The 20,708-nt window shown below is 37.8% G+C and overlaps 1 protein-coding gene across 1 annotated transcript; it reads left to right on the top strand.

The window, feature by feature from the left end:
- Positions 1–1,663: 1,663 nt before the first annotated feature.
- Positions 1,664–9,584, top strand: LOC121524504 (galactose-specific lectin nattectin-like). The gene is made up of 8 exons (XM_041809923.1): positions 1,664–1,817; positions 2,423–2,547; positions 3,208–3,273; positions 4,924–4,942; positions 6,258–6,352; positions 6,431–6,565; positions 9,151–9,262; positions 9,421–9,584. Exons 3-8 carry the CDS (start codon positions 3,208–3,210, stop codon positions 9,504–9,506), a joined length of 513 nt encoding a protein of 170 aa, XP_041665857.1. The 5' UTR covers positions 1,664–1,817; positions 2,423–2,547; the 3' UTR covers positions 9,507–9,584.
- The last annotated feature ends 11,124 nt before the right edge of the window (positions 9,585–20,708 follow it).

The raw sequence follows: 20,708 nt of genomic DNA, 5'->3' as shown, positions 1-20,708 counted from the left end.
CAGCCTGTTTAACATCAGGCCACAGCATCTCAATCAGATATGAGTTCAGACTCTGGGGATCGTTATCCGGCTGTATAACCCAAGTGTGACTGAGCTTGTGGTCAGTGGCCGGACAATCTCTTTAAGGACTTTCTGTTAAGTCGGGTATACACTGTGCGATTTCAAACCGACCATACGACAGTCGTGGCAGAATGTCAACTCATACTGTGTGACTTAATCGCTTACGACGCACAAGCAGAATTCATGGTTTCATCAGTTACAGCAGGTGGTCCAGGTCCTGAAGCAGTAAAGTAGCCCCCATCCATCACACTGCCACCATGTTAGCTGGTATGATGTTCTTGTTATGAAATGCTGTGTTAGTTTTACACCAGATGTTAAGTTCAACTTCTATCTCATCAGTCCACAGAATATTTTCCCAAAAGTCCTGGGGAACGTCAAGAAGTTTATAGTCAAATGTGAGACGAGCCTTTGTGCTATTTTTATTTTGGTAGACCGGCCACTCATGGGAAGGTTCACTACTGTTCAAAGTTTTCTCCATTTGTAGATAATGGCTCTCACCAAGGTTGGCTGGAGTCGCAAAGCCTTAGAAATGGCTTTGTTGCTCTTCCCAGACTGATAGATGTAAATGACTTTGTTTCTCATCTGTTCTTGAATCTCTTTAGATTGGCAGCATGACGTGTTGCTTTTAGACTTCCCTTTGTCAGGCAGGTTCTGTCTGAGGGATTTCTGGATTCAACAGGTCTGGCAATAATCAGCCCTGGGTGTGGATACACAGTGAATGTACCCCAGTAATTTTTCATCAAACTGAATAAAACTTTACTCAAAAAAATATAACAGTTGTTCCCAGTTTATTTGGAGTAAAATCTACTCTGCTTGTAGAGTAAAGTTTTTTCGGTTAAAGTGTTTTATAATTTACTGTAAATGATTATGTGAACTGAATGAAAACAACTCTAAAGCAGTTTTACTCAACACAGAATAATACAGCATTTATTCATTATAGAGCTGTTTTAACTCAGTACAGTGTTGTATTTAGTTCTGTCAGAGCTGTTTTTCATTCCTTAAAGAAATGATTCCTACTTATTATAGAACAATTTCTTCTCCATATAGAATTGGACAACACTTATGTAGAGCTGTATCTTACCCTAAATAGATTAATGTTCCTCTTTATAGAGCTATATTTTCCTTTTTATAGATAATTCTGCTTGCTTTCCACATATAAATTGTGTAAAAACCAAAGAGTTCATTTTTGCTTATATATCTCAGTATAGTGTTCTAAAAGGACCCAGTGGCAGAGCATGAGATGAGGCTGCAATGTTACAGAAGTTTATTTGACAACAATAGCTCAGACGATGGTGAGTGTACTGGATGGTGGTTGGCAGAAGTACTAGCAGAGAGACAGAGACAGTGCAAAAAAAGAGGATAAAATGGAGTTAGATAAGGCAAAAATCCCAGTGAAAAATCACCAGATTCAAAGGTTGAAGAGAAGCCAGGTTACCTGATTAGATGCTGTAGTACACTGGTGAAAGTTCAACACCAGGTGTGTAGATCTTGATTGCCAAGGATGAGCTGCAGCTGTGAAAGCCCATGAGTGATGGCAGCTTGAGTGGGTTTGGTCAAAATTTTACTCCAGCAGAATTTACTCATTCATTGAGGGAAAAAAGCAGAAAGTATTCATGTGGTTTATGCTGTAGTCATGCTGTTAATTTTATTTATTTTTTTACATTCAGTTTAAGACTTCTCTCTAACCATTAGCATTAGAATTATACATTAACATATTACAACACACGGCTTGGATCCATGCCGCAGGCACACCCTTGGTAAATTGCCATGGGAATACTTCAAAACTCCTTCTATGGGGTATATGTTTATAGGTCACATCTTCAGACTTTATAAAATGTACTTTTCATCGTCTTATGTGTTATTGAATGAAGTTAAGATTAATTTGATATCATATGCTTTTTTTTTTATCTCAGAAGACTCAGCTTATAGATCCACATGGCAGAGACACATGATGATATAATTATTGTAAATGTCATTTAAAGTAATAACTTTGTCATTGCATGCCTCATTAGTGTTGTTTGCAGGGCGTTGATTTAAGTCAAAGACAGACATGAACATGCCGCCAGCATCAGAAGGTGGTGGCTGTTGACTTAAGTGTTTGGTACACAATTGCAATTATCATTTGGAGCACATAAGGACACCAAAATGACATAAAAAGTACTGGATGATAAGGAGGAAACTTTTGTATAAGTTTAGAAATTTGTACTGGTGGAGTGTCTGTGGTTCAGAAATGTAAGGAAGATGTTGATTTTTGCCTTTATTATTTTTGATTTGTGTAGTAAAGCACATCATGGTGCTATAGTCTCACCTGTACTGGATGCTTCTTAATCAGCGTTAATTGCAGCATCAATATTTTCCTTAGATGACCTAATATGAAGATGAGAGAACCTTCCCCCATCACTTTAAGGTATAAAAAGAGGGGCCTCCCTCTGAGATGATGGAAATCTGCTTGCTTCGGGTCTCGACTCTTCTGTTCATCTCAACAAGGTAAGATGATGATTCTGCTTTGTTTAGAGCACTTTTCCACAATTCTATGCTGCATGTTTGGTTTGATATATTAGGACTGGTAGATTGATTTTACAGAAATAACAATTATGTAAAACAAGACTGTGATCAACTGTTGGAGATGATCAAATATTTACTAGCTCTTAACTGTTACAATCACAATCTGGGAACTTGAAATCTGTGTGAGTCACCACAGTATTTTTCTATATTATACTATATAGTATTTTATTTTTGATGCCGTCAGAAAAGGATCAGCATCTTTCAAGACATAAATGTAGCTTTCTTGTAATTACTGCAAATGGCACAATGGGTACAAAAACAACGATGGTTAGCCACTAAAAAAACATATTAATCCTACTTCTACTAAATAAAAAATAAAGTTCCCCCGCTAATCACACCAACAGCGGAGCCCCCATGGATAAGGGAGATTCACTTTTTATAAGACTTTCATCGTGCAATAATGCAACCTTTATTCCGAATAAAGTTGAGGCGCTGTGTAAAATGTAAATACTGCAGTGATTTCCAGTACAGATTGAGAGTCGTACCTGTTACTTTTCCAACCTTTTGTTGCCTTGTCCCTAAATCTTTGAGGCTACTGTCTTGTCTGATTAAGCTAATTCCGTGTATTTGCTCCTCACACAGATGGTGTTGACTCTTAAGCTCGTCGTGCTCCTCTGTCTGAGCGCTGGACTGTTTCTGGAAGCAGACGTAAGTTTAATCTGTAACTCTGCTGTTCATGCTGTGTGCTGAAGCTACTGACAAATGTAAATACACACCTCTGATAGCAGCTCAGATTGTTTATATAAGAGAAAGCATACACACCAGGCAACCTGCTTTAACACAACCATCCTGTTGAGATTCAGGTTTAAAATCAATAGTTTATTTTATTTTACTTTATTTTTTCAAAAACTTTTAAAATAAAAAAAAAAAAAAAATATATATATATATATATATATATATACACACACATATATACATATGTTATGCAAAATACACTTTTCAGGCTTTTCTAACAAAACTACGTGCCCCTGGCCTGCCCACAATCCCCTCAAGAATCAGAAGAATCCCCCAGCCCCACTCCACCTTTCAGAAAATGTGCGCTGAAACAAGCCATTCAACATTAAGTCACCTCCATTTCCTGTGAGGGGCGGAGTCAGACAGCACATTAACATTTAAACTACAGAAACAACCCGTTCTGAGCAGGGCTGAAACAGAGGGGCTTTTTTTAGGCATGCAAAAATCCAATACTGGAGTGTTTTTTCAGCAACAAACTTCACAGGCATGTTTTGGGGACCTTCTGAGGGTCAACACTATAAATGGTATCTAACTGAGTTTTTCCTGTTTACTAACACATGAGGAACAACACATTAAAATGTAAGTTTTCAAACTGTGCAGTTTAAACATGCAATCATCAGTCACTGACTGTTGAGATTTAGCTGTTAATTACAGATGAGTCTGTCTGTTATACATCCATTATACTTTATATCATCCGCATATTAAAGAGCCTGTAAAGTGAAATCCATAGTTTGTGTCTTAACACCCTAGATGTGTTGGAATATGGTTGCTGTAAACATGTGAATACACTGAGATCTACATGTGACTGAATTTTTGATTGAGACCATTAGAAAGCTGTTCACCTCTTTCCTGGCTTGGTTAATGTGGGCGGGGCTATTATGTGGGCCGGTGATGTCATGAGCCCACAGTGGGGAATGACCCCGCCCCTCTAACACTACATTAAAAAATCACAGAGCAGTTTGTCTCACTACTGTCAGTTATTATCTGATGTCACTGCCTTTATTGAAAGTTAACAGTCAGGTAAATGCTGTTTTTTCTGTTCATTGGGAAGTAAATTTGCCAAATCTATCAGCCACACTGATCTATGGATCATTTAAAGGATCATCTCTTCTTCTAAGGTCAGCAAAAGGTCAAGAAGCAGGCTAACGGCATGAGTGTTTCCTCAATTCAGATTGTACCATTTTTTTTAATTTGAGAGGTTCGTATTTCTCCAGTGTGGGCGTGGCTTCAGCTCATTCTACAGACACGCCCACACCATCCTGGAGCAGATTTTACTGCCTCTATTTTCATGATTTTTAAAACTTTATTTTATAAACTCAGAGATGTTTTATTTGACTGGAATTTGACCGGGGGGGGGGGGGGGGGGGGTGATAACACAGTGACCCGTCATACAACAAACCTAAATACAGATTTGTTTTCACTTTACAGGATTTTCAAATATCATTCTAAATAGCCCTAAGGGCTACTTTGTTATTGTTTGCATATAAGGTAAAACCTTGAAAATAGTTAGTTGTCTTTTGAAGGTTTGCTAAATGTCTAATAGTTTCTTCTATTTATTCACAGGCAAAATGCAGAAAGAAAGGTTGGTACCTTGTTTTTCTGTAATCATGGAGTTGGATGGTTAAAGGGGCATGTTGGTATTTTTTTTAAGTTGGTTTGTTAAATTACATGTTATTAGTTATTATATTGGCCATAAAAGATCTGAGTCAGTGTTGATCATCTAAGGAGAGAGCTCTTGAGTGAAGAAGGTGGGTTATAGACAGATGCAGTTGTTCCAAGTGATTTGGCCAACTTTGGGGACTAACTGTGCATGATCAACCAACTAACCAAGATTCAAACTACTGTACAGATGAGAGTACAGTATTCATAAAAAAAAAAGAATTGATAAATTCTGAAGTGATCTGATTAATTTGAAGTTGATCTGTTAAATTGTCATAATTTAATGAAGAATAGTGGCAAATGTTATCATTTTGATTTTTTTTTCATTCATCATTAACAGATCAATCATTTCATTTATTATTTAAAGAGAGACACCTAGTGGGTGGGAGACACAAAAAGGATGAGAATTAAGTTGATTTCTGAGGTGAGAAACTGATTTTGGTGATTGTTAATAGTCATAGTTTCATGATTTTGACGTCAAATTGGAAATGCGCTGTTTTGGAGTTAAGATGCTCCAGGCTTGATTTAACTTCAGATTCTTTGAAATATTCTACATGTATGGCGGGGGACTGCTGGTCTGCTTTTGTCAAGATATAGAGCATGACAACCAGTCAGCAGATCAGGGTGACCTGATTGCAGTGTTGTGTCTAAACGCATTCATATTTAGAGAAACAGTGAACTGAATAGTTTCATTTTTCAGCCATTAATGAACTGTGACTCCTTTCTTGCATGTCTCTCCCCCAACTCTCTCATCCCTATTTCAGCTCCTATCCACTGTCTTCCACTATCGATAAAGGCATAAAAAGTCAGAAAAAAATCTTAAAAAAGGGATTAAATGGATTGATTTTTGACAAGTTTAGGCAAAAAAAAAAAAAAAAAAAAAAAAAACGGATAAAGCAGTCCTGGGAAAAAAGGATTTCAGAAAAATGGCCACAGATAAAAATGGCTTCAGATGAAATGTCTTCAAATAAAAAAGCTCCAACAGACAAACAGTCAAAAACAGCTGCAGAAAAAAAGGGATTTCAGAAGGCACAGTTTTGCAGCTTATGACAAAATGGCTTTAGACAAAGCAGCCTTAGGAAAATTGGCTTCAGATGAAACAGCCTCAGAAAAATACAGCATCAATGAGTTAGATGGCTCTTAATTCTCTGTATGTTGGCTGCTGTAGACTGTAGTGTCCTGTGTGTTTAACCAAAGGGTTGCCGCTAATAAAGTCTAATGTGATGTTTGTGTTGTAGGGAATTGCTGTAAGCGCTGTCCTGATGGGTGGACTCGACATGGAGATCGTTGTCTCAAGTTCCACAATGAACCCAAGACCTGGTGTAAAGCTGAGGTACAACCTGCTTATCCAGTTTTCATTCGTGTTAAATCTACAGTATATTTAATCTTCCCTCCTCTGTGCCCCTGTTAGTCCCACTGTGTGGAGCAAGGAGGGAACCTGGTTGCTGTTCATAGCAAGGCAGATGCTGACATTATCAGAAAGATGGTGAAGAGAATAACTGGTGCGAGAACTAAAACTTGGCTTGGGGGCTACGACAGGGTTGAGGTGAGTGATGAATAAAGTGAGGAGCACTTTGAATTGTTTTGTGTATGGATGTTGATCAAATAAATATGACCTGACTTAAATGTTTAACAGGAGATAAAGATGAGCCCAAAGCTACAGAGTGAGAAGTAATTCTGCTGATGGTATCACAGCGGTCACTCAAGAGAATATCAGACAAAGCTTGACTGATGTCAGCCATTTGTTTATTAAAGATAACTTCAGTAGCCCTCTTTTAAAAATAAATGGATGAGTACAATCTACAGTGATAGCTGTATTTACATAAAACTAGAAACAGACAAAGACTGCACTTAAATGTTAAGTACTTAACCACAGTGTGCTAGTGTTGTCCCAAATCAGGCGTTGCTGTTTTGCACGTACAACTTATCCCACTCCATTTTTAACAGCAAGTTGCAAACAGGCGATAGATGATTAAAAGTTTATAACCCAGTCCATCATGCCTTCAAAGATGAGGTCCTCCTTTAAAGATTAAAACATCCTATATTTGCCTTTAAAGACAATGCAATCCTCAAAAGCTGATGGACAGTCAATGGTTGTCTTTAAAGATGTCATCCTTTAAGCTTACAGAACTTTCCATTCTTTCCTTTAAAGATGATGTCATCCTTTAAAGCTTATAAAATGTTCAATCCTTGCCTTTAAAGATGATGTCTCAAATGTGCTTTACTGGCATGGACAAAAGAAAAAAAAATACACTGCTAAAACAACAAGAAAATTTTTCAATAATAACTACAATAGTACAGATATTAAAATTAGAATAATAAAATATTATAGACATGAATTTTTTAAAGTATTAGTTATTTGAAATAAAATACAAATAAAAAGATATTTAATGTATTATATTGTCATTTAGATATGTTAGGAGAATAATAAAAAAATGAATAAATGTACATTATTTTATTTATTTATCTGTTTATTTGTCAGGGACGATACATAAGCAATGCTGCATTTAATTACAGTGCAACCAATGCAATGTATAAAAGACATCTAGCCATGGCTAGTTTGCAGTCCTTGTCCCTGGTTAGGCTTTTAAGAAATAACACATATGATACAACAGAATAAAATGGACATAAAAGACTAACAATGGCATGCATGTTATTACTTTTTATGTGAATTAGAGTCACATATTGAACAACATTAAATGTATATTTATATATTTTGCATTACAAATATCTTCAGAACACAGAAGTAATAATTATAGTCTTATATCAAATAGTAACACCTTGGATCTTACATGTTTATTCACCGGTTTCATTCTATTCCATCATTGCCTTAAAATATGATCCCCTCCTTTAAAGACACGGGAAATTTCATTCTTGCATTTAAAGACGGTTTCTACTTTAAAGTTTTAAAAACATTCCATCCTTGCTGTAATAAATCTGACACTACAAGAGGGTCAGTACTGCAAATTCACTGTTTTCATGTCATTTTGTCATCATGATCATGCCATTACAGCAAATGCGGGTGCACGAGAGTGATTGCTGTTCCTTGTCAGCATCATAGTGTGGCTGTGCATTTTCACAGTACATTTGGACACAAATGTTTTGCTAGATCAGTCTTGTTATCTGCTGAGAAAAAATTATTTTCCACCGACAGATTTAGCCTTTTCATTTAAGTCCTCATGGATTATCTCATACAGCGCCACACACCCTGTCTGAACGTGGCTTGAAAGAGGAGAGCATTTTTAAAACTATATAATTGATTTATCTCTTCCTTCGTTATTTGCCTCTTGGAAATGATTACATCAGTCCTCTTTCGTTTCTTTTTGCATAGAAACTTCACTCTTTCAGCTGTGCATTTTTATATCTTTGTTCTGAACTGGACTTTAAAGCTTATAAAGTATTCCATCCTTGCCTTTTGCATGCACACTGGCTTGTAGTCATATCAACCAGACTGTAAATGTATTAATTCTGCTGTAAAAATGGACATTAGAACATGATGGTACTCATGTTACTTCCAGGACAGTCTGACTGCACCCATAAATCTTTATAATAAAATGAGATACACTTCTAGTTCGGGACAGGGTTAAGCTCATTTATACTCCCTTTATGAACATCATTTATTGAAGTTTCCAACAGCTTACACAATATCCAGCAATATTTCCTCTAAAATGTAAATAAAGATTCTCCAATTCTCAAATAATTTTTTTTTTGTTGTGTTTTGCTGCTCTGGATTGAACTGTTGGCTACCTTGCTCAGCCCTGTCCCCATGATCACCAGTGGTATTGAAATGTTTGGTCAGTATCCGTATGATTGTCGAGAACAGACAAAAAAGATGAAATAAACACAGTTGAAAGCTCCATATGTTTCAAACACAGCTAACAACACTAGCTATTGTCCACAATACCACTTCTAAAACATTTAATATGTTGTATTATCATGTCATGCCCCCCCAACGATCAGGGGGAGAAAATCTTGTCTTCAGGTGCGCTAAATTTGTGTTGTATGGGGCCAGCTTACAGAACTAAAAATATGTCCACAGAACTTCTAGCTTAATGTACTAATTGACACTTTAAATAATCAACATTCATTTAGTCACTGTGGTGCTCGTAAACATGAGCGTTTCTCTTTCAGGAGGGTTGTTGGCATAACAGCGATGGCTCCAAGTTTGACTTTAAAGACTGGGGCAAAAATGAGCCAAACAACTACGGAGGAGATGAAGGCTGCCAGCAGATGCACAATGAAGGTGCCAACCCTTCTTTTTCTTTCTTAATGTGATGTTTAATTTTTATATAGAGAAGTCTTTTTAAGATGTATGTTTCTATGTCATTTTTAGCAGCAGATATTGTTTAGGTTAACTGTTAAAACCAGCTTTTAAAATCTTTGTGCTGTGTGTTATTACAGAGGGTCAACCAGTCAACGACGCCCCCTGCAATGTCATGAGTGCCTACATGTGCGCCATGGATGTTGATGACGAGGTGCAGACATAATTCAACAGTGATCTTGTGTCACTTCATTGTCATTCTCTGAAATTTCTGATTTATTGAAATAAAATTCAATAAACATTTTATCTGAGCATCCAAACAGACGTCTTTGTGAACTGTTGACCAACACAAATGATCTCAACAGTCCATGCACTGCATGGATGTCTAACATGTTTGATATTTGGGCTGTGATTCCAAAAGTGAGAGCAGAACCATGAGCAGAATCCTCAACTTTGGCATATTTTTCCTTTGTAAACTGTCAGGCTGCATCTTAGTAGATCATTGTGACAACAGCAAAAATGACTTTGTACTGGCTCTCTGCTATAATAATTGAGTCCAGCCAGACTGCAGAAAGAGAGAAAAGGAGGATCCAGAGAGAAAAAAGTGGAGATGCAGAAAAAGAGGAAAGGGAAAATGTCAAAGAGCAAAAAAGAAGATAAAAGAGAGTAACAGGATAGAAAAAGGAGGGAGAGAAGGAGGTACTGAAAGAGAAAAGTGTAAGAGGCAGAAATAGGTACAAGGGTGAAGCAGAGGGCATAAAAACAAAGATTCAGAAAGATTTAAGGCTTTCTGGGCCATAAATCCAAAATAAACTCTCTGTCTTAGATATAGCTATCATGTCAATAATGATGGTAACAATAGTTCAATCTGGAGAGACTTAAACAATTGTTTATTTTATAAATATTAATGAAAGAGAAGTGTACCATCTCTGTGGTTATCAGACTCCATCGTGATGATTTCATGTATTTGAAGGCAAAGTGAGGCTGATAGCAGGAATAGGATACCTCCTATGGAGTCCAAACACTGGTGATGGTGTTGATGAGGGATGTAGGATCAAATGAGTGGACTTCTGAGAAGCTGGACCTGGACACCAATCAGGCCGCTTGGAGGAGGAGACTAAGGTATGCATGATAAGATGATCCGTAGACCTATGAGGATAAGGACTAGATACTAATGAACTGAATGGAGATGGCCGGGGTGGAGGAGGGTTGCAGATTCCACACTGAAACGACAATCTGACTGCAGAAGACAGTACTAGAGATTCAGAATATGAAAGGTGCACAATGATTGGATAAACAAGGACTCAGGATGTTTAAAAGGGCAGAGGAAAACATAACAAAAACAGCACCTTCTGTATGTGGAGGGGCACCAGCATACAAGAAGTGATAGTTGAGATAAAGTTAACCTAATATTAACGTAATACTTAGGAAATTGTGGTTTCATGTTGCTTTTTTCCACTCTAAGACATAAGTGACACCAAAGAGGACACTTTCTCAGATTTTGTCCATTTAGAGGGCTGCAAGGAGAACACTTTGTCAAATTTGTCTATTAAAAGGACACCAGGGGGAAAAGATGACCTAGTGGTTAAATGCACATCCCATGTCCATGGCCCTGGTTCAAATCTGGCCTGTGGCCCTCTCCCCCATGTCTCTCCCCTACTATCTCGTCCCTGTTTCTGATTCTATCCACTGTCTTCCTCTATAATTAAAGGCACTAGAAGTCCAAAAATGAATCTCAAAACCAAGGGCACTTTGTTCAATTTTGTCCAATTACAGGGCACCAAAGAGGGCATTTGTACTGTTTATTGATTAAAAAGACATCAAGGGGGGCATTTTGTCAAATGTGTCCATTCAGAGATCTCAAATGAAGGCACTTTGTCCAATTTAGTCCACTTAGATGGCTCCAAGGAAGGCACTTTGTCAAATTTCATCCATTCAAAGGACACCAAGGAGGGCATTATGACCATTTTTTCATTTAAGACACCAAAGAGGTCACTTTGTCCAACTTTGTCCACTTTGAGGGCAACAAAAAATGCCGATATTTATGATAACGACCTCATCATGTTTGGGTTTTGCTTGAACAACCATGAAGACTGATTATTCCTGAGGCCATCATCCTTGTGTCGTATCTAAAGTGGTATTTATAAATGCATCCTCCTGTTTAATAGTAGCTGAGCACACAAAATGGTATTTATGGCAAGCAACTACAATAAAATGCCACAGTTAATGTTGCTTTTACTCACCTGGAATAATGAAAACCAGAAGTACAAATGTCAGACTGGATGGAAGGGGACAAAATTTACCTGGAGTTAAAATCCTCCTGAGCTTTGAAAGCAACAGTGTAGAGGATGCAAGCTGAGAGGACTAATGTTTAAATGATCACCTCCAGCCAATTATTTCATGGCTGGACGGACTCACATATGGAGCACCAGCTGCTTTAATAAATAATAATTTTCTTCACTGAATATGAATTTTAAGCCGTTTGCAGGCAGATGAAGAGAAGCTCTGCTCTGCACGCAGTCACAGCACCACGAGATGCTGCTGAACCGACCTGTGACGCCTTTGCAAGAAAATGTATTGAAAAATATCAATAAAAGTTCACCTTTCTGACCCTCACAGTGGGTTTGAATCAGAGCAGGTTTATACACTGTTCAGCCAGAGAGAAATAAACACACAGAGGTGAAATAAAACACCATAACTCACCTTGTTCGATGAATTCATAAAGCTGATTGGCTGTCACGGAGAGCCACAAGTTTGATTTATTAAGCGTGCTTCACTTTCCGCGGCGCTCCATAAATCCACTGTGCAGTATGGAGTTTCTCACTGAAGCCTTTCAGTTGACAGGTTAATGTGTGAAGAATCATAATAAGAAATTTTCTGACCAATCTCAAAGATTTATAGAGGGAGTATCAGTAAAATGGGACACCTGGTGAATTGGGACAGATAAGTTTTCTGATCAATAGATTTTCAAGGAATACGTATAATGATCCAAAACAAATGGTAAGGCACTTGTGAGGAAGACTTGAAAAGGGCATCATGCATCTCAAATTAAAAATAACACCTGTATGTGGAATGATCTGTCAGCATTTTAGTGTTGAGGTGTTAAGCTGTTAAAATCTAAAAAAAATACAAAAAAAATATGCAGTGATCGATTTTAGTTTATTTTGAAATATGTAACTATATCAAAACACACTAGTTGGCTGCCTATCATCTGAGTTTTTTCGCTGCTACCTGTCTTGGCCAGAACACTTGAAAAAGTTTTTAATCTCAAGATCAGCTGGTGGCTGCCAGCTGCAGACCCCTGTCAAACTGATAATCATGTTTTTGCCAGCTCATGAAAGTTAATAAACAGCAACAAGAAAAACAGTTTTTCAGTACAAAACTGATAACATGAGAAATGGGTGCCCTAGAGACCTCCTCCAACTGGGTGCGCGTTTGCTGTGTGCCGGCTGTGGTATGTGCTGTCATACCAGGTATGAGTGTGCTGCTTGTTGTCTGTGTCACAGCCCTGCCTTTCTTCAATTGGCCCAATAAATCTCCCTACAAATGACTCGATCATTGTAGAACAGAGTCAGGGAAATCAGAATAAAAGCATTTTGAACAAACAAGGGGATTTTCTCAGGACAAAGCTTTTACTTTGAAAATCACAGACCAGAACTGTGACTGTACTGTGTTAATCTCTCCTATAACCTGTTTACCAAGGTGGAAACAGAAAGCTTATCAGGGTTGGTAAGAAACAGACTACAAATATAGCACTGGCTAACATTTCTGCTAAAACAAGGCAAATTAACTAAAATTGGTGAGCCTTCTATTCTCTAGATTCTAAGCTTGTGAGACGTTGGGCTCACCCAAGCAGTCCAAAAGCCCTGACCTCTTAACATGCAAGCTGAAATGAAAATTGAGCTGTGATGCAGTTGAGTTGTAACAGCCATGCACCCAGTAGAAACAGCCCTTAGTGTGAGTCACGGAAGTAAAGGAAAAGTGGTCGATTTACCCGTGTAAAGGAAGCTGCTCCACCAACTTTACAGAACATTACAAATGGTAAAAGTCAATCAGTGACACAAGTGTAAAAATTGTGGAAAATGTGCGCTATATATTCCATACAGCATTGTTTTCTCCTTTGCATTTTAACCCTTAGGAGTCCACCATCACGCCAGTGTGATGTCATCATGCGCTATTTTTGTCACAAGATAGCATGAAAAAACAAAGCCGGATTTTGCATTGTATTCAATTAGTGTGGAAAGCCTGTTTTAGTCTCTTTCAGTTTTTGTTTGATGTCAATAGGCCAAGTAAAACAGGAATTATGAACATCTCAACCTGATATAAAAATCAATTGTACACATAGAGGACAGTGGACCATACTGTACAGCTGTGGTTCTCAAATGGTGTGCCGCGGCACACTGGTGTGCCTTGCGGTGAGTCTAGGTGTGCCATGAGGTTTTTTGCTACTATAAGTCATGTTTGCAACTATTCAGCAACACATGATTGATTTTTTTTAAATTTACATTATCAGTATTTTATGACCATTTCTTTCCATGTATGGCTGCAAATTCTATTCGCCTAATATAAAAATCCCAATAACACCTTAAAAGGAACACCGTCTTTGCAGTTTGTTAAATCAGCAGGTGGGGGGATTGTTAGAACGACACACATCAAAGGGCTTGATTGACAGTTTTGTGATGGAGGGAAATCGAGGGGAAATGGATCGTTTCCTTGAGCGTATTAAACCCCAAAGAGCTGTTAATGAGGAAGACCCACCAAAAAAAGGGGGGAAAAAACAGCCAGTAGACAATATCATGATAATTATTTGTCGTTTGGCTTATATTAGATATTAGATGACATCGTAATGAACAGATTAAGTCAATATTAGGAAATGATGTTTTTAACGCATGTTAGATAGGTTGTTTTGCATGGAAATAAATATGGTGTGCCTTGAAAACTTGGCTGGATGTTAGGTGTGCCTTGGGCAAAAAACGTTTGAGAACCACTGCTGTACAGGACTGGCTCTGGCATTTTTTTCATAATTTCAGTTTTGTCATTTCTTAAAAAAAAACTGAGAATATATTGTGTTAAACAACAATTTTGAAAAATCCTTTCTTCGGGGGAGTTAGTGTGTTTTGAAGGTCCTATATCTATTACAGCAAGTTAAACTTAAAAAAATAATTTCATAAAGCTGAGGTAGTGCAGAAAAAAGATACCAAACATAAGCATGGCACACATTTCCACACATATATATGTGTGCACACATTTTGCACGCATATATTGTCGAAAGAAGGTTTTTAACAAAATGGCAAAATAGCCTGTAGACCTCTCAGGGTTAAAGTGAAATGATTTAAGGCTTAAACTGTATCACTGTAGTATTTTGAGTTTGCAATGGGATATATTTAGTTTACAGTATGATGTTATTTGATTGTATATGAGTCACTGATGGTTTGCGTGGATCACTTGCTCAAACAGAATTTTCTTTTGTAATTGAATATCTCTAACCTGACATGCCAGATAGACGGTTACATATCTCTATTGTATATGGATATACTTACAGTTATCTGGGGAAACTGCTATACAAAGTGTTTGGGAAGGGCAGGACTTTTCAAAAAACTCTCAGAAGGTGATTGGACAAACGTTCTGTCACATTCATAACAGGCCAATGAGAGTGACAAGAAAAAATGAGGTCATGCGCAACACCAGTTCTAATCTAAGATCGAAAAACAGTTTAGGAATGTTGGAGCTTGTTGGTGAATAAAACTAATACCAGGAACAGTCGAGAGTAGAGCACAAAAGTCTTCTCTGCCAAAAGCAGCTTTCAGCATGGCCTTTTGCTCTTGTTTTCATAAATAAATGTGCTTTAGTTCTGATAAAACTGCTGCCATACTAAAGCTTAATCAGAGCTAATCAGGTCACCAGCAGCCATTGTACATACCAGCTTACAGTACAGCAAAACCCCGTTGGCATTGCAAACTCATGCCGAAACAAGGTGGGGACTGGGGGAGAGCAAAAACTGATTTTCCATCATGAAAAGCCTTCCTTTCTTTTTTCTTTGCTTTTTTATGAATGCCTAGATTTGTTTGGTGATTTTTCTTCACACTAACCTGGTCACAATTCACCCTGCTCGTTTAGGGAAACCTGGTGCACCTGAGTTTGCTGCTCCCAGCTGAGAGCTGTTGGTGATCAGCAGGGCTGAAGGGTTGTAAAGGGAGCAGGTTGCTGCTCAGTTCAGCTGGGTTGTGTATCTGTGTGAGGGTCAACACCATCAGTTGGCTCTCTCTTTGTATTTGAATTTTTTAAAAAACAACATTTGCTTGAGTGCATTGTGTGTATGAGTGGAAATAAATCAAAATATTATTTTACCTTCCCCTTACTTTGAATGACTCCTACCTGAAATGTCACTTTAAACACCATAGTTTTCTGAGTATTATGTGGATATCATCCATTGAAATAACGGATAAGGCATACATTTGTAGCCAAGGCTGAATTAGAAAGTTGTTCTCCATCTCTCTAACTTGGCTCAGCGCTATGACACATGGGTGGGTGTTGTATGAAGCTCTGTCAGGATGGATGGATCCAGCGGGATTTTAGAGGAGTGACAGAGCCACAGGCTTGCAATACGAACAATTTGCCACATTCTACGAATTTTCGCAGTAAAAGCAAATAAAAACATATCGGAATCAGTGTGCAAGGTCCGAGTGCGTGACTTTTTTTTTCTTTTGGATAAGGATCTGAAAAAGCATCAGAAAATAACAGACCCAGCGTTTTAAAACCTTAAGTCTTAGTCTTTTGATTAAGTCTTTTAGTTTTAGTCACATTTTAGTCGAAAAAACTCCTAGCCTAGTTTTAGTCCATATAAAGTCCTCACATTTTAGTCTTTACTTTTGGTCTGAGCATTTATTCTCTTGCCTAAATCTGGCACCAAGTCATGTTAGTGGGTTCTATGCACCCTGCAAAACCTGGGGTCCCTGCTTTCTACAGCTGAGAGGCAGAATAGCTATAGATGCATTGGTTTTTGACAGATTTATTCACTGTGGAGAAATATCATGGATTTTTAATGTTTGACGAAAATTAAATTACAATTTTGTCTAGTTTTAGTCATCTTGATGAAAACTAAACTTACTTTTTTATCAGTTTTAGTCATCATAGATCTATCTTTGGCTCGTCTGAGTCTAGTTTTCTCCATGGAAAAAAAGGCTGTCCACGAACATTTTTAGTCATAGTTTTAGTCGAAATTAACACGGGCAATGTCCAGTTCTGATAAAACTGCTGCTATACCATAGCTATATCTGAGCTGAACACTACACCAGCAGCAGCCATGGAGCTGAACAGTGGCTGCCCGATTTTCAGCAGCTCTGGTTCCAGAAGTAAAATTTGCCATTCAAATCCCCTGTAGACATTTTGGAAAATCTTTATATCAACACTTTTAAGGGAGGAAGGACTGCGTATCCCATAATCCAATGCAATATCTTTTATTTGTTAAGACAGTTTTTACTTCTACACCACTCTAATTTTGTGGGTATTGAAGTATTTGTTGGCAGAGATTGTGAATAAACTATGGTTTTTCCTTATCAAAAGGTTAATATCCTACAAACTTTTGTGTTCTACAGGTACTTATACCATCGTTTTACCCTCAGATAGCTCATGGTAAGTCTAACTTGGATATTTATAAAAAAGATATGTCTAATAATTAAATCTGTTAAAAAAAATTAGAATTTTCATTCTGGAACCACAGTGTTGAGCGCTATTGCTATCGGCTCCCACTACAACTAAACCCCACCTGTAGCTACCGCCTCGTTCTCCTCAAATGACACTGATTGGTCTGGTCGGTTTTCAGACCAAGCACAAACATTTCAGATTGGAGCTTTGATATGTTTGCCTGATGAAACATGGAATCTGGCCAATCCATCTGCTTTGCAAGGTTGAACTTTCTCCAAAATGGATGGAAGTTGTGAAATAGTTTACCTTAACTAACCACAGTGGCCATCAACCACAGACTTGGCCTCGCGCTGTCTTAGCATTCAGACTCAAGTCAGAGACTCTGGCTGGACTTCATAGAGACGACATTTCTTAAGGGTATTTTTTGGTATTGTCAATGAGACCAACGCTGACGTGCTCAGGAGGGTGGGGATAGAAAGGGTAGGCCGCACTTCCACAGACACTTTCCCAGGCCTCATGGGATCTGGTAGGTTGGACCAGGCATTAGGGGGTGGTCACATGTGTCGTTAAGGGGTCAGCTGGGAGGATAACTGGAGGGATGGGGCATGGGCCTGGTGAGGGGATTGGGGGTTTTTGTAAGTTCTTCTCAAAATTAGCTTAAACACATAAAGCAAACACTCGGTATAGTGTAGTCTCCTTACTCAAGTTTGAGGGGTGTGTTAATAACAGGGTCCAACCTCCAGCCAGTTCACTTCCAGTTAACAAGACCCACATACAGAACATCCTCCCTCCAGAAATATGAGACTTTACCTTTAAATTGAAGCTGAGCCTCTTTAGACATGTATACTGTGTTTCTGTGACGCTACATTCACTGGTGTTTATGTGGAGACTGTACATGCAGAGGAGTCTCTGCTGTGCTCTCCGCCGTCTCCTGATGATCCTGTAATGAGCCTCTAATGAAAGATGAAAAGATGATCTCCACCATCAGTCATGCATACTTAACTGTAGGATGCTCCCGTGTTTCCTCCCCTCTCCAGGCACTCTGCGATTATTTCTTTCATGTGTGTTTAATCCCAGCGAGGTGGGATGTTGGGAACGAAATGCAGTAAGAAAAAATAGATTAGTGATTTTGTTGACTTGAGATGGAGTCAGCTAAAATGGGCCAGTTAATGTTGGAGCATCAGGAAAATTTAACTGCCAATCAAGACGACCGATCTTAAAGTGCTGTCATAACCACCACTTGACTTTTTCTCTACCTGTACTATGTTCTCTTAAAATGACGCTGATTGGTTGGAACAGTTTTCTGTTTTGATCAAATGTTGTTGTTGGAGCTTTTCAAGGTAGATTCACCTGATGATAGACTGGCAAATCTATCTGCTTTGCAAGGTCAATATTTATGGCCAGTAAGAGTACACTTCCGGTTTGTGCTTTGCAAAGAAAAAGCCCAGTACAATTTCATCTTGAGTTTTATTCTGAAGGTTCCCCGACTATCTTTAATGACTCATGTCCAACTCTGAACTTTCTGGTGTTTGAAGAGACCAAAAATAATTCAGGGCCCTTTACTTTTTGTCTTGCTGGCAGAACACACTATGAAGATGTGCTTTTATGGCCATATTGAATCTGTAGCATTTGTATCAATACACAAATCATATTGACATATTGATTGGTTTTAAAGATGCCAAAGAGAGGATGAATGTGTTTTCTTTTCTTTTTTTTTTTAAGCATGATGCTTTGTAAAAGCCAAAGGCTGATTTACAAAATGATTGTGTGGCTTTCACACCCACTAAAACAGAGACAATAAGCAGATAAATAGAAATGTATGCTACAAACACTGGAGTGACATCAAATTAAGTAGAAATAAATGGAAGCATTAGTTGTCACTAACTTAGTGAAGAACGTATTTAGGAAAAAAAAGGCCTCTAAAATTTCACTCATCTCAATCCTCCTTGTTTTTGTTCATGTGAGACTGAGAGGAAGACTGGTGCCACTGAAATAAAGACAACAGACACACAGGAGATAAAATACAATGTCTACATTCGTGTTTATTCTGTGCATGGTGTTCTTTTATTACATGTCTCTCTGCGGTGGAAAAGTGAGGGTTCACGATAAAGAAAGAACATTTGCTTGTTTCCAAAGAGAAAAGGACGACAGCACAGTGAAAGAACTACAACATGTTGAACTGTACAGAAGATCGTGTTCTAAAAAAAGCTCCATGTTTGAAAATAGAAACTACATGAGTAAGACTAAACATGAGTCTAAGGGTGAGAGGCAGCGTGTACATCGCAGGAGGAAAACTTTGGCCACCTAAACTCATCTTTATATTGACACCGTCACAACAAAAGTGCAGTGATCATTTTGGTTTTTATGCTTCATTCATTAATAAACTTTATCAGTGCCCTGGAGAATAATCAACGTTTTTTGATTGTTTTTGATGTGATGAAAGCCTTTTATACTACTGTATGAATAAAAAGGATCTAAATTGTTGCAAGTTTTAAGATAAAAAAAGTCCATAAAAATCATTTTTGATTCACTTTACAGGGTTTTGGGTGGTTTTAAGTCTTTCTAAATGAGGTGTGGTGTCCCACAGGGCTCTATTCTGGGTCCGTGTTCACTCAAAATTTTGTACAATGGTTTGACTATTGGACATCAAACTATACAGTTCTTTGCAGATAATATCAGTGTCTTCCCATGAGAAATTCTGACAAATTAGAGAGTTTTTATCTCATGTATCACACATTGTGGTCCACCAGTAAATTTCCCTTTATGAATGCAGACCAAACTTGATGTAATTAAACAACAAAAGAACAATTTGAGTCCTGATTTAGACCAGAGCGATTGATTTAGAAGTATGAAAATGTTCATAGTCATTGGCAAGGCCGCCTATAAGGGGAAATAAAGGGGGAACTTTTTGGGCCCAGCCAGGTGGGGGACCCATGGAGATCAGTAAAATCATGGTCCATTGTAAAGTTAATCTATGATTATCATACTTTATATAGTGCACTAATGTAAGGATGCCATTAAAATTAAGACAAATTTAAAGGAAAGTAATTGTTAAATTGGCAAAGATGGGTTTTAAGTGTCACAAATGGGTTAAAAGTGTCAAAAATGGAGGAAAAAGTAGTGAAAAAGACATTAAAAGATGCAAAAATAGGAATGTGGTTAACTAGTGTCAAAAACTGATGAAAAGTGGGAAGATGAGACAAACTGGCATAAATGGGTTAAGACGACAAAAAATAGGCAAAAAAGTGTTGAAAAATATGTTAATAATAGCAAAAAGTTTGGGAAATTGGGGGAAAAAATGGGGTGAACGATGTGAAAACAGGTTAAATATGATAAATGGGCCAAAAATTTGGCATACATGGATTAAAGAGAAAAAAGTTGCCAAAATTGCCAGACAAAGTAATAAATGGGGGTTAAGAATAGGGAAAAAAAATAGCTAAAACTGGGGTGAAAAAAAAGTGCTGGGGGGGGGGGTTGAAAGAGGTTAGAATGGGCCCAGAATCAGCACAATTGGGCTAACAATGCAACATGGGCAAATTAAGTTACAGAACTGGGATAAAAGTAGCAAAAAGTTTCAAAATGTCCAGATAAAGGAGGTTAAAAATAGCCAAAAAATAAAATAAAATTAAAATTGGAAAAACTGGCAAAAAAAATTCAATGTGGCAAAATTGAGATGAAACCATGGTGAAAATGGGTTAAATGGTGGTTGAAAAGTGGCACGAATGAATAGTTTCAAAACCAGAACCCAATAATGGCTTGACATACTTTTCAGCTACAAATGAAG

Source organism: Cheilinus undulatus, linkage group 16 (assembly GCF_018320785.1).
Source record: "Cheilinus undulatus linkage group 16, ASM1832078v1, whole genome shotgun sequence".
In the NCBI taxonomy this organism is placed as follows: Eukaryota; Metazoa; Chordata; class Actinopteri; order Labriformes; family Labridae; genus Cheilinus; species Cheilinus undulatus.
This window is presented reverse-complemented; position numbering and strand designations above follow the sequence as displayed.

Coding starts and splice junctions, on each gene's coding strand:
- LOC121524504 (XM_041809923.1), top strand. CDS start 3,208: ATGGTGTTGACTCTTAAGCTCGTCGTGCTCCTCTGTCTGAGCGCTGGA. Junction 6,353..6,430: donor AGACCTGGTGTAAAGCTGAG/GTACAACCTGCT, acceptor TGCCCCTGTTAG/TCCCACTGTGTGGAGCAAGG. Junction 9,263..9,420: donor CCAGCAGATGCACAATGAAG/GTGCCAACCCTT, acceptor GTGTTATTACAG/AGGGTCAACCAGTCAACGAC.